This window comes from Monopterus albus, unplaced genomic scaffold (assembly GCF_001952655.1).
Source record: "Monopterus albus unplaced genomic scaffold, M_albus_1.0 scaffold106.1, whole genome shotgun sequence".
NCBI classification, from domain to species: Eukaryota; Metazoa; Chordata; class Actinopteri; order Synbranchiformes; family Synbranchidae; genus Monopterus; species Monopterus albus.
The window spans coordinates 470,439-483,855 of NW_018127986.1; the positions used below are offsets into that span (position 1 = coordinate 470,439).

At 39.1% G+C, this 13,417-nt stretch overlaps 1 protein-coding gene across 1 annotated transcript in view; it reads right to left on the minus strand.

Annotated features, from left to right (window-relative positions):
- Positions 1-8,839, minus strand: part of LOC109966087 (fibulin-2-like) — a 25,835-nt gene extending 16,996 nt beyond the window's left edge. Inside the window, exons 1-2 of the mRNA XM_020610688.1 lie at positions 8,771-8,839; positions 5,232-6,680 (exon numbers count right to left, since the gene is read on the minus strand). Coding sequence (XP_020466344.1) covers positions 5,232-6,567 — 1,336 coding nt within the window. The 5' untranslated portion in view covers positions 6,568-6,680; positions 8,771-8,839. The remainder of the gene's footprint in view (positions 1-5,231; positions 6,681-8,770) is intronic.
- Positions 8,840-13,417: the final 4,578 nt, after the last annotated feature.

Consider the following 13,417-nt stretch of genomic DNA (forward strand, 5'->3'; position numbering starts at 1 on the left):
AAAGTATTGTGTGTGTATATATTGTACAGCTGAAAAAATATATTGTGTAGCTGTTGAATAAAGCAATTAATAACAAAACTGCTCTATGTGTGTACTACAATGCCACCAGCCCTGGAATTTGATACAGCAGTGCTTTGAGCTAAATGCTAATATCAGTATACAGGTGTCTTAGACCCTGCCCCTTACCCATTGTCACTTGGAATAGGCTCCAGCCCCCTGTGACCCTATTCAGGAATAAGCAGTATAGATAATGGACGCATGGATAGTGCCTTAGGATGCTAACATTTGCTAAGTAGCACTAACCACAATGTACAGCTAAAGATGATGGAAATGTCATTTGTTTTACAACTAATTCATCACAAACAATACTGGACAAATCAAAAGTTTGATGTGATTATGGCAACTAATCCTAACCCACTATTGGAAGGTTTAGGGAGCACCAGAGTTTTCTGAGCTTTTTCAGTCAAAGCAGTGAACTGATCAATGGAGAAAGTGACACCACTAATGATCAATGATCTAAATGCTTTACCTGGTCTCTGACAACTGGCCTCCGTTTAAGCCTTAAACGAAGGTAGAGGTCACACAGAGGAAACAGCAACTAAACATTTTAATGCAATTCTAAATATATGACACTCAGCACAGACGTTTGAGAGTGCCCAAGGTCATTCTTCCACAGCTACTTTATTTTTGTTGAAAACCTCTCCCTACCTTACCTATACTCAATAAGAGTATACTCAAAGCAATTACTCAGAGCAGAGCAAGTGATACATAATTTAAAGGTTTAGAAATGAGAAAATCTAAACCTTGACAGGTATAACAACTCTGATAGAAAACTGCAGTATCTATAACCAACCGTACAGTTAACACAGGCCCTTTGAACCTGGGCAAATGTACTACAGGTTGCATAATTATTCATCGCCTTTATTTTTTCACCTGTTCATTTTCTGCAGGTGGAATCAGTTCACTCATCAAGATGAGTACACCAACCTGCACCATGTGGCAACCCAGACTGTAAAGTCTAGCCATAGTTATAATGCATACAGATTATGACCATGTTTACAAAGGATGTAGAGCATGAAGTGACTTTGGAGGGAGAGTGCATTTCACCAAGATAGCTATCAGGGAGGAAAACAGTGGTAAAGTATTCTAGCTGAGCCCTATCTGAGTCTAACCAGGTCTCTTCCTGTCTGGTTGGCAGGCCTTCTAATTAAACCTATAAAGAAACTTGTTTCATTCAGCTGAGCAGTAATTAGCTATCATGATTTATTGTGCTAGCACAAGAGAGATTTAAAACATATGCTTGGAAGGTGGCGGAGGAGCATCTCTCTGTTCCAGACCCGTCATCATATCTGTCCAGTAGACTAGCATTAAGGCCAGATGCTTTGCTCTTGTTAAAATCCAAAACTGGTGACATCACACCCTCTGAAAATATGGAGCTTGAACAACAACCAAAAAAGGCAACTCTTGACATGTCTGGAGGTGTCATAAAGCAGCACGCTGCCACTAATCAGTGGTGGGAGAAGTACTCAGACCCTTTACTTAAGTAAAAATAGCAATACACTAGTATAAAATACCCTGTTACAAGTAAGAGTCCTGCATTCAAAACATTACTTAAGTAAAAGTTCAAAAGTATTAGCATCAAAACATCAAGTACTAAAACACAATTCATTTCGAAACACATTTCACATTCCTGTATATCATATTATTGTATTCTAATTACTGATGCATTATTCTGAACATCACATTTAATGCTGCAGCTAGTTTTAACTAGCTTATATACATTTAATTTGAATTACTGCTGAGTAGCTTGTGAATTTTTGACCACAAATCAACGAAACCTTATAATAATACTGTATTTTTTATATTAATCTGGTTCTGAAAAGTAACTAGTAAATAAAGTTAAAAAATAAATGTAGTGGAGTAAAAAGTACAATATTTGCCCTATAAAATGTAGTGAAGTCAAAGTATGAAGCAACAGAATTGTACTTCAGTACAGTACTTGAGTAAATGTACTTAGTTAGTTCCCCCCACTGCCACCAATGCGTTTTTTTGGTAGACTTGGCAGTACGGGTGGGCTGGAGAGAACAGCACCAGCAATGTGAATAACAGCACATGACAAGTGTCCCCCATATACAAACTCCTGTGGTTGAACATGTTAGATTATTGATGCTGGCACCTTAAAAGAAAACTCAGGAGCGAGTGACTATTTCTTCTCACCTTCAATATGAGTACTTTCAGAGATACATGCTGTGTTTCAGAAACTCATAATCACGTTCCAAGATCTGCTGGTTATGACATAATAGGGAGGGCTCTCCTGCTGTTACCATGACTTCATTTCTAGAACTGCCAATTCAGTTTCAACTACTCACAACTTTTGTCTTAATTCCCCTGAGACTGTGAGCCAACAATAGCAATATCCATCTTTTTGCAGTCTTTAACTGGGGTTATGGTAAGCTGACGCAAGCCTATGGGCCTTGCCTCAGTCTTAGATGGTTCTACACATTATCGTCCATTAATATTTCCCCCTTAGACTGAATATACAGTTTATGATTACACCATCATAACCTGAATGAAACTCTAAAACACTCAAGGTCAGGATCTGTCGACAATGATGAATTTAATTACTGCAACTTACAACTTGAGTTTTCTAAAGATGGCACACACATTTTTGCCACACACAGACACACACCATGATGCTTCTGCTATTTAACATCAGTATTAGAGACTTGCATATTAGACTGTTGCATGTCTCTGACCAATTATTCTCCACAAGTAATTTCTTGCCAGCAGAAATCTGTCCAAATCCTGAGTTAGGATCTAATGGACCAAAATAACACTGATTAGGGTGGAACTATTTTCTCCATTAGAAATCATTAATTAATGCAGCATAAATGTGGGTATAAGATTTCATAAGGAATCTTGTTTGTAAGTCTGTAAATGTTCCGTATACAGCTGCACTTTGCCTGTGTGTTAGTGACTGAAAGTGCAAGAGGCAGATCTGTTATTGTGTTACAATTTATCACCAGCCTCTCTCTACTTACATGGTGGTTGTCTTTTATGTGTGTTTTCCTGCATCTAGAGCAAATGTTTTTTATTTAAACACACAGGTGAACTGAGTGGATTTTTAGCAAGGACATGTTGCAGATGGGAGACATGCCAACATTTCTGGAAATGACCTGGTAGGCGTCCTAGATTAACCAGAGTGCTAACATTTAAAAACTGATTTTCACAGTAGTTGTCCAGTAGGAATACATTCTCACATCACCACCACTGGAAAATGTATGTTTAGCCCACTCATGCAACATGTTGTGACACTGGTGTTGATTATTTTTTGCTTTAGGTACAGTATATGTTATATCACTTTGACCGTGTCTAACATTCTTCTAATTTTGCTCAACATTTGTGGCTGGTGTTTGGTAAGTTACTGAGAGGACCTTGTGTGGAGTTGTGCTGGGAAGACTGGGAAGCCAGCAGCCTCACAGGTAATCGCCCTGGCTCATGGGGGAACAGTGAGCAGTGTCTGGCAATCAGGCCACAACAGTGGCCTCATTCATCACATGGGTAATATGCTGCTCACAGGTAGAGCCCCCAAGAAATCCTATACCAAGTCCAGCCCAGAATCAGAAGGCCTAAACAATCCCATCCCATCCCCCATGTGAGCACACATTGCATCTCGACAGACAGGAAGACAGAGGGATAATTTAGTAATTTAGTGATAAATGTCTGTGTGCTTGTTATTCTTGCTTCCTCTTTTCCTCTCTAAATAACTTTGGCGTCATCAGCTAACAGTATTCATAACAGGAATTAGCCATGGCCCTTATCCACTAGGTTTTCCCTTTAGCATGTCACTATGACCTTCACCAGTGAACCCTCACGGTCTCATTCCATCCTACAAACTGCACAGCCAAACCAGTGAGTTCAAACTTCTTATCCCTAAAGGAAAACCCACCCACTCTCTACCATGAAGCTATAATTTACAATCAAATAGCTGAACTTGACCCTAATGCATTTATAGATGGTGTGGAAAACCTTTAAGGGCATCCGTCAAAGCAAATATGTTTTCCCTTTTCTGTATTTCTGTACACACAGTTTCACATTTCATCCAGACTTGTCCAGAGTCTATAACCTTCCTTAACTAAATGGCAAATAGCAACAAACTGTCAATTTCTGACTTCTCCAACTTTATTCTGGTAAATGAACTTCACAGGTGCCTCCAGAGTTCAGTCCCACAGAAACACCTCACATATGCATTCAGCATATACTAGACATACCCAAGGAAGCCAGACGCTGAAAGGAAAGGAAAGGAAAGTCTTGACAGGTCTCCACAGAAATCACAGTGTTGTAAAGTAGGTTAACTACACACTCCCACACTGCAGTCTGTTGGACTGGTAAGGAGCTCTCAGAATCCTGGACCTAGTTCTTTAGTAATTCACTCACTGAAGTCACTCGATGATGAAATAATACATTTCACTCATTCATAGAAGGGAAGTCTTATAATAAAGTGAGACCATAAGGCTATAAAGTATGGAGAAAATATGATCTAATCAGGGTTTCTTTGGATGGAAGTTTATTAATCTATGACATTTATGGAACTATGTGATTTTTTTCCATTGTTTTCTGTCTTCCCCTTTCTTGGGCATGTACATTATACACCTAAATGATCTGTGAATGATTTCATGTGCATATACATTTACATACATTTATTGTATATATGTAACCTCACTTTACATTTAATATGACACATGGTGTATTTCTCGTATTTTCTTCTGCAGTGTTATTCATCATCTATACCCCCTAGTCATTCACAATCTGGTTTTTATCCAGGGTGCCTGCAATAGATTGGCCTATAAGCTGTGAAGGGCACTGATTTTTTTTTTAGAACATGCTGATATTTATACACAAACATGTAAATATGGCACCAGACTTATTATACACTGCTGAAAAAATACAAGGTCGATAAGGTAGATAAATGTTATCTGGGGAAAGCGGTTTTCATGGACAACTGTTTTTCCTGGATCACTGTCAGCTTGAATAGAGTCATTATGAATTCCTTCTCAAAAGACGGGATATGAGAGGAGAAAAGGAAGATGTTTTCTACAAACATAATGACCTAACACTGTATTTATAACCTATAAATCATCACAGTGGGATGTATTTTGATGCATGCATTGGATGAATAAAAACATTTTCTCATTTAAGAAGGGTTAACTAACTAAAATATACAAACTAACCTTCTGTATGCTGAGGCTGGTAGTTGTAGAGGGTTGGAGGTTGTGGCTGCTCACTGTCCTCTTTCATCCTGACTGGAGTTCTGCTGGTGGGACTGGACTGAACCATGGGGTACAAGTCCTGCTCCTCTTCACCGAGCGGCTGTCTGTGCTCCACTGAGACTTTTTCTTGTCCCTCTTGGTCGACAGAATGGGAGCTGACAATATTCCCAGTGCGACTGACTTGGTTATGTTTGTGATGCCTGTCCCCTGTGCTGGCACGGGCAGTGTATGCTGTATCTTTTAAAGTGTCCTGCCCGGCTCTTTTTCTGTCAGTGTTATGTCTGATGGTCCTGTCACCAGGTTCCTTTTGCAGCCTGTGGCTCTCTGAGGCCACTGTCTGTGTCACTGTAGTTGTTAGCAATGTTGAGGTTTCACTCTGAGCTCCTGTTGAGGTAGGAGTCTGGATATGTGTGACCTCATCATCACTGCTCATCACTGGACCTGGATGTTTTTTTGACTCTCCCAGCTTAGGTCTCCTATCATAATGGGAGTTGAAGGAAGTGAAGCTTGAGACTGGGTAAGCTGGTGGTGCTGGAGTAGATTTCAGGGGCTGGGCCAGTTCTTGGACAGTGGAAGATGTCGGCTCTGCCAATGTATAGTCATAATCCTCTGTGCCAAAACTGGGTGGGTCCTGCTTATACAGTGGTAGAGTTTTTCCCAGTGTCAGCTTGGAAAATGGTTCTACTGGACTTGTTTGTCGGCTGTCATGAAGGCTGCTAATGTCTGTCTGTTGAATGTTGTTCTCAGTGGTTGCTACCCACGTGGGCTTATTATCACTATGAAGGTCACAGCCAGGGATAGGTGAACATATTAACCTTCCACCTTCGTTAGGACAGTGGCAAACCTGGCACCGGTCTAACTGAAAGGAATGCCCTGCCTCATACTTCTTGCTGCCATGGGTACAGCCAATTCGCCCACACTCTAAACATGCATCTGCAATTTTTAAAATTTCAATGCAGTTGGGGGGGATTTCAGGGCATGGAATATAATGGCAGCTTATCTTCCCTCCTCCCTGGGGACAGGTGCATTCAGTGCTTCCAAAGTCCACAAAGTAAGATTCCCCCTCTGGGACTTTCCCTATCTTGAAGCCTGCTCTGAAACAGTCGTAATACTGGTAATCCTCACAGATGCAGCCCCTTTGTGTGCAGCTGGGACAGCAGGCACCCTTCTCTAAAACCGTTTCAATGCAGTTCTGCAGAACAGGACATTTCACACCTGTGCAGTCTTTCTGGCTCACACAGAGGTGCATGCACAGACTCATCCAACATAAAAACAGTGTTCCCTTCTGAATGTTCATTTTGCATAAAAAGTCAGAAAAAAATTTAAAATATATCAAGTTTCTTCTTCAAAGTAAGCCTCTCTTCAGACTAGTGTTTATACCACATGAGAACTAATTCGGCATCTTTAAGCCTGTGAAAGCAAACAGTGGTTAATGATATATTTACACTATAAACGTTGTCTGGCATTCAGCTTAACGACAATCAGTAACTTACTATTTCTGGTTTGCTTTTACACTTATCATCAAAAAGCATTTTAACTTAACATCCTGTCTGCTTTAATGTGACCACCCGCCTAATTTACATTTTCCCATGCCACCTCTTTTAGCAAAAACAGGAGATAAAAAACTGTGGCTTATATTTGATTACACATCTGGCCAAAGGTTAGACTGACAAAAGGAAATATGTACAACAATAATTATGAGTTGTTGAAATAGCAATGCTGAAATAACAAAACCTCCCTTTGCGATAGAAAAAGTGTGCTGATTTTGTCGCAGAAAGAGCTGCTTATCTCGGTTATCAGATTGCAACATGCACATTCTCATAAAATTGTCTGATTCCCATGGAATATGGTGAAGATCTTGCACAAATACTGATTCAGTCTACTATTAATATCTGCCTATAACAGCTGATGGAGCATAAACTGTTTCTCTTTCAGGGGAACTGCACAACTAATGCTGTATGTTGCCCCTGCTGTTATAATGAAATCTGACTCACTGTAAGTGTAACTATGAATGCATTTGATGAGATTCCTGAAGATCTTTTTTGGGTACCATACTGTGCGGAGGCAAAGTGACAGCACAAAGTCTGAAGGTGACAGGCTAGATCCTGTTTGATGCAACTACAAATCAGACAGCATATTGAAAATCAGGGGTGCTCTACTGAACTTTTACAGTTTTTCTTCACTGCCTGCGTTTGTGCTAGTAGTGAGAGATGTATGTGACATTTGGTTCTAAGAAATCAGGCACAAAATTAGAGACTGACTCAAAAATATTTCTGCATGACAAAGTTGTCTTAAGACATTTCTTGCTACAGTGGTTCTAACCAGTTTTGTGCTGCTCTTTCTACAGTTTATTTTGGTAGCACATTTTTCCTTAAATGCCCTAAACTCCATGTCTTTGGAACAGATTCACACCAAAAGAGGAGCAGCTGTTCTTCGATTGCTTTTTCTTCAGTACAAATAGCCTATACCCATCTACCTGTTTACAAGAACTTACATAGCCCACAATGTCATGTACAACCCAGCTTATGTGCTGATCAAAGTTGAAAGTAATGAAAATAAAAATAAAACTGAGTAATAAAAACAAAATGGTTGGGCTCATGAAAATCAATGTATCATCTGTAGCTCTGTATTTATTCATAAGTCAGGCAAAGTGGTACAAAGCGCCCTGCAGCTCCTTTTAGAGAATCAATGGTGTCTTTGTGTGCTGCGGGTGCAAAATCATTTCACCAGATCTTGCAGTATTTCTGCTATAGTGCTTTAACAATGTTGAACCTAGCCAAAAGCACCAAACTCGAAACTGTCTACAACATTCATAGTAACTGTAAGAGAGGAAATTTAACAGAGGAAAAGGCCCCGGAGTAGAAAGAAAATGTGATGGACTGAGTGTGGAAGTCATCTGGTTGTAGCTACCTCTGAAAGGCATGGACGGGGCTGTTCTCTGTGGATAAACATAGTCTTTCCGAGTTTTTGGTCAACTTAGTTATCCAGCGAAGCATGTGAAACGGTTTGCCCAAAAACTGACCTTCACCCTTTAGCTCAATGTGACACACATGTGCGCACACATATGTGCAAACACCCGCATCTATCAATACGTCAGTCCAAGAGTAAAACACCCCGAAACGATTAATGACTCGCTTATTAATGAAAGAGCATTTATAAAGTGCAAACCTTTAAACAGAGCCGGTCAGCATTCAGTCCTTTGTTAATCATTTGATAATCAAACCACTAAAATCTCTAATTCAAAGTTCTCGGCGTGTTGAGCAAGACGCAGGATTAAAAGTAACTTCATCATCTGAATTTAACATAGCACTGCGCTTATTTCAGTCCTGATATAACCAGAACCAGAAGACTCGATTTACCTCTCACATTATCCAAGATCAAACTTATAATTCTGGTGCCGGAGCGTAAAATGTCTGTGGAGTGGAAATCAAACTGATGAATATGTATCGTCCAATAATAGGCTATGGAAAGTTTTTATTTGTTCAAGTCACGTTGCCTACCTTGCGTCTGTGATCGAGCAGTACTGGTGTGCTCCAGAGGGCAACTTGTGCACTAAGTGTACACCCCGACTCCCCTCGCTGGTTTTTCTGGGAGGGCGGGACAAAGTTCTACAAAGTTATCTCCAACTGTTTCGAAATGATTTCAGTTCCTTTTACTGCGTAAAATAATCCAAAATAGGAGAAATTACTCGACATGGAAAGTATGTGGTGTCAGCATCTTTTAAAAAAAATGCTTCAGTGATTCAGAAGGCATTTGCCCTGCGTAAATGTCCCTGTGATACAAAGAAATAAAAATCCCAGGTATTTAGGATAAAGGTCTTTGTGAGAATATATAGAATAATATAGACAATACCAAAAAAAAAGAAAAATGTCTCTTCCAAGCTATTCTTATAAAGAATTTTTTTTTACAATAGCATGAAAATCACAGCATGAACATTTTTCACTGTTTGGTTGTTTGTATTTGTGCATTTTGCATGTTCCCACTTATTAGTGTATTAACAGCTGCACAGTTTCCAGTTAGGTGCCAAATTAATGACAAATAGGCCTCTTCACTATGCTAACAGGACTTACTAATAAATCAGCCTCATACTATCCATCACATGATGTCTGTTATGTTTATAATTAGTTGTATTCCAGTTCTAAACATTTTATATACATCACATATAAACTACACATGACACAAGTGTTTAAACAGACAACAATGAGGTTTGTCTTTTCAATATCTCACTATTTTTCTCTAGTTTGACTTTCAGGGTCACTGTGATACTAGTGAGAATAGACAAAAGCTCATGAATATGCTGGTCCAGAAAGCACAAGGGCCACAAGGGCCATTGGCCACTTTGTTTCAGGGGTCTCCCCTGACTATTCAATGACAAAGATGAATTGGTGGCCCCATTATTAGTGTGGACAATCCCCTCCCACTCCAACCTTTCTTAACCTGACCTAACTGTAAGGGTGGAGGAAGCTCACATGGGGCAAACCCTCCTGAGGGGCCTCATGTGAATGCTTCATTCCTCAGTAGCTCTGACTGAGTGAATTATACATAATTTTGCATTGTTTGGTAGTTTAAGAATTCATTCTACCCATAATAATTTTATGTTTTATACTTGATGTGTAAATTCATTTTTCAGAAGTGGTTAAAATATTGTTCTATTATTAAGTTTGGTCAGTATTTGTGTTGGAAGTTAAGGAATCTTTTCTGAAATAATAATTTATTGTGATGATAATTTATTAATATGCTTTTTTTCTGTTGTTAAACCATAATGAAATGGAATTTTTCAGCTTTTGCTCATTTGTCCTAACAGTTGAGTTGAGTTATATTCCTGCAGCCAGAGTTTCCTTAACTGTATTAAATCAAAATATTCAACAGTTAGTTTCATTGTAATTAAATAAACACACAGCTGCATAAGTCACACATAAAGACTCTCTGGGTTCTCATGAATTCTGATCCTGATTGAATGAAATGTTTATCTTTCATCTTATTCACAATTCAGTGGAAAAGTATTATTTAGCATATTTATGTGCAGTAAATCACAAAAAACAAGATGAAGTTTCATGCAATACTTAACACCCTTTCATGTCTTTGCTAACACACCGGTTATTATCTAATCATATCTATAATGTGACCTGCATAATATCAAAATTCATAGTAATAACAGGTGTATTGATTCTTCTATTCAGTGTTATTGCAGGCTGACTTGTAAATGACAGTGAAATGAAATCAGTGACTGTGTAATACTCCGAGGCACATTTCACCTGTATGGTCATTCATACCCTGGACATATGAGCCAAGTGGCCCTAGCTAATTCCCAGTGAAGAGGTTGCCTCTCTTTTGTGCAGCCCTGCCCTGTGGAGCCTGTAAACGCAGCCAAGCAAATGCCCAGTCATCTGCTGAGAAAGGTAGGCAACTAAAATCACTAGATCATTTGACAACTGCCACTTCCAGAAGTATTTCATCCCTTGTGCCATTTTAACAATTACTGGATGCTTCTTTCAGTTCTGATTTGTTTACTCTCAAAGGTTTCTATAAAAATGAATGATCTCTGTAATACAAATGAATCCCTAAATGTGTCATACCTTGTAGGTTTAGAACATTTGAGGCCATCTGACTCCAGAGAGATGTCTTCATATTGCATGCAGAGACTAAATGGCCTGTCCCCCCCCTGCAGTAGTTGACCTCTCCTCACTCTTCTGGGGCTAGAAACCTTCGGTGCAGTGATGGCTCTCAGCCTGTGAGATAATGTCATCTGACATGCACTGATTTGGGAGAGGTAATTGCACCCCACACTGTTGTAATTTCTCATTCATGCATGTTTAAATGATGACTTATGTCACTCCTAATTGTCTAAGCCCATTAGCTGCAACCCTGCCACATAATAATCTACCTAATGGGCACTTTCTCTATTTCATACCAGGAATATTAAATTAAAGTTTAAAACTGAATACATTGTGTTTATTATTTGTTCTCTGAGCAGAGTGAGGTCATTCTTGCCTCAGTGCTTCTGACAATAATATTCTGCAGGGTTGTCATTTAAACTGATGCCAGTGATTATGACATCATTGTCTACTCAGGCCCCTACATGCAGCAGGCGTTAATGTTATCTGCCCGTTGTGTGATACATTGTCCTGCTCTTCTGCTTTTGTTTAAACAAATGGATACAGCCTCATAGTGTTTGTTGTAACCTTTGTTAAACCACAGAGGCAGTGTGTGAGGTGTTCTAAGCTGATATATTGTATCCCTTAGCTCATTATCTGTTCATTTAATGAGTCATTTCACAAAGACTTGAATCCTAATCCTATTATAGCATTATGTAATATATCAACAGGAATCCCAGCAACACCTACATACAAATACAAAGAAGATTCTTTTCAGTCTAATAACAGTGGTGGGGTTAACAAACCTCGCATGCGGCCAGTAAGAGTGGTAGACCTTTTCTAAATTATTATATTTCTCTTGTGTACTCATATGTTTTCTATCATTGCACTGCTACAGATATATGAGATAAAGTAAAACGTGGAAGTCTTTAAAGCAAACCAGCAAAGAAAGGGCATGGTAACTTTGCTAAGGCTACACCATGGAAATTAAGACCCAGATGTAATGTGCTGAAAGTACCTTCCCACCTGTGTCTTTTAAAAACTTCCCAGGTTGCAGTTAAATAGCATATCGGATGAAAGTTGCAACCACACAGTACAACAGCTTTAGGTTTAGCTACTGTATGAAAAAGCAAATTTCTGCCTCATTTGTGCAATTAACATATGTATAATTTAAAAAATCATCCAATGTCACAAACTCTAAAATAGGCTGTTGTTAATATAATTTTACCTGATGTGAATTTCAATGAGGAAATAAATGTCCCTGAGGTGTGAATAGAAAAGATTATACACTAAGTCTAGGGCACCTGGAAGCACTTTGGCAGGATTACACCTCCATTGTCCATGACTGAATGCACAGCATTGCAAATACAAACCCACTCAGCTCCATCCACCTAATTCCTACGCCAATGAAATGACATGGGAATTTGAAGCATAAAGTAGATTGTGTACAAGGATTTAATACTTACAGCATTGCTCTGTAGACTTGACTGTTCTCCCAGTTTTACTTACATATGTTTTTCCTTTTATTATACTGTAAATATTACAAGAAGTCACCCAGCATGAAATTCACCTGATTGCAGAGAAAACTGCGGAGTCAGTATCCTCTGGATATCTGTAGTCTTATCACAGAGTTGTACGCTGGTACTGATCTGAGCTAGTCCCTTCTCCTTGTCCTCTTTCACATTTCTTGGAACACATAAGAGGCCTCCCTGAGGCAAAGGCTTATTTCACAGAATAGTAACACCTTTTATTATGCCTACCTGCAGCAGCTTTTACTGTCACCTTACACCTAAGGGACCTTTAAGTCGTATACTTATCAAACAATTTGAAGCAGTGACCCTTCCAAACCTATTACATTTAAGTCAGCCGTTGAGAACACTGCCAGAGAGTAAGCGTTTAAGTAAGTGTCAGGGCCTTCTGCACCCACTTGTTTGGATCAAGTCAAGCATGGTAGCCAAGAAATGTTCCTGACTTTGCATCAGGAAGGATGTGGCTGCTGATGCATGCCCAATGAAGAGATACCAGATGTGATTGCAAAGCAGCTGCAGATATAGGAAAATATATTATGTGGGTGTAGCTCCAGGTTTTTCATCTAATTGCATAGGCAAAATGCTTTGTGATATATGATCCTGCATTATGAAATTTATATACAGTGGAATCTGATAGGACAAGCTTTAAGAAAAAATAGATGATTAAATGTATTCAGTAACTTTTAAATGATATGACCATTTAACTGCTTAAAAACAGACACAAGTTCAGGCAAATTAAAGAAAACAATACTTCTAGACATTTGAGAACTCAACTTTTTGGATATTAATGGATGTTAAGCTCCAACACTGCCAGACTGAGACAGAGGAAATTACATAAAGAATGATCCAAGGCCCCAGAACAGATCTACATTACAAGCACTTTTCCCTTTGAATGAGTTCAGTCTGGTATTGCACTTTATGTTTTCAAGACCTCAGCCTTCATGTGAAATGCTACAGAGTGTGACATTCAGGTGTTGTTTTCCATGTTCTGAGACATTACATCATTTACTACTAACAAGTGCGC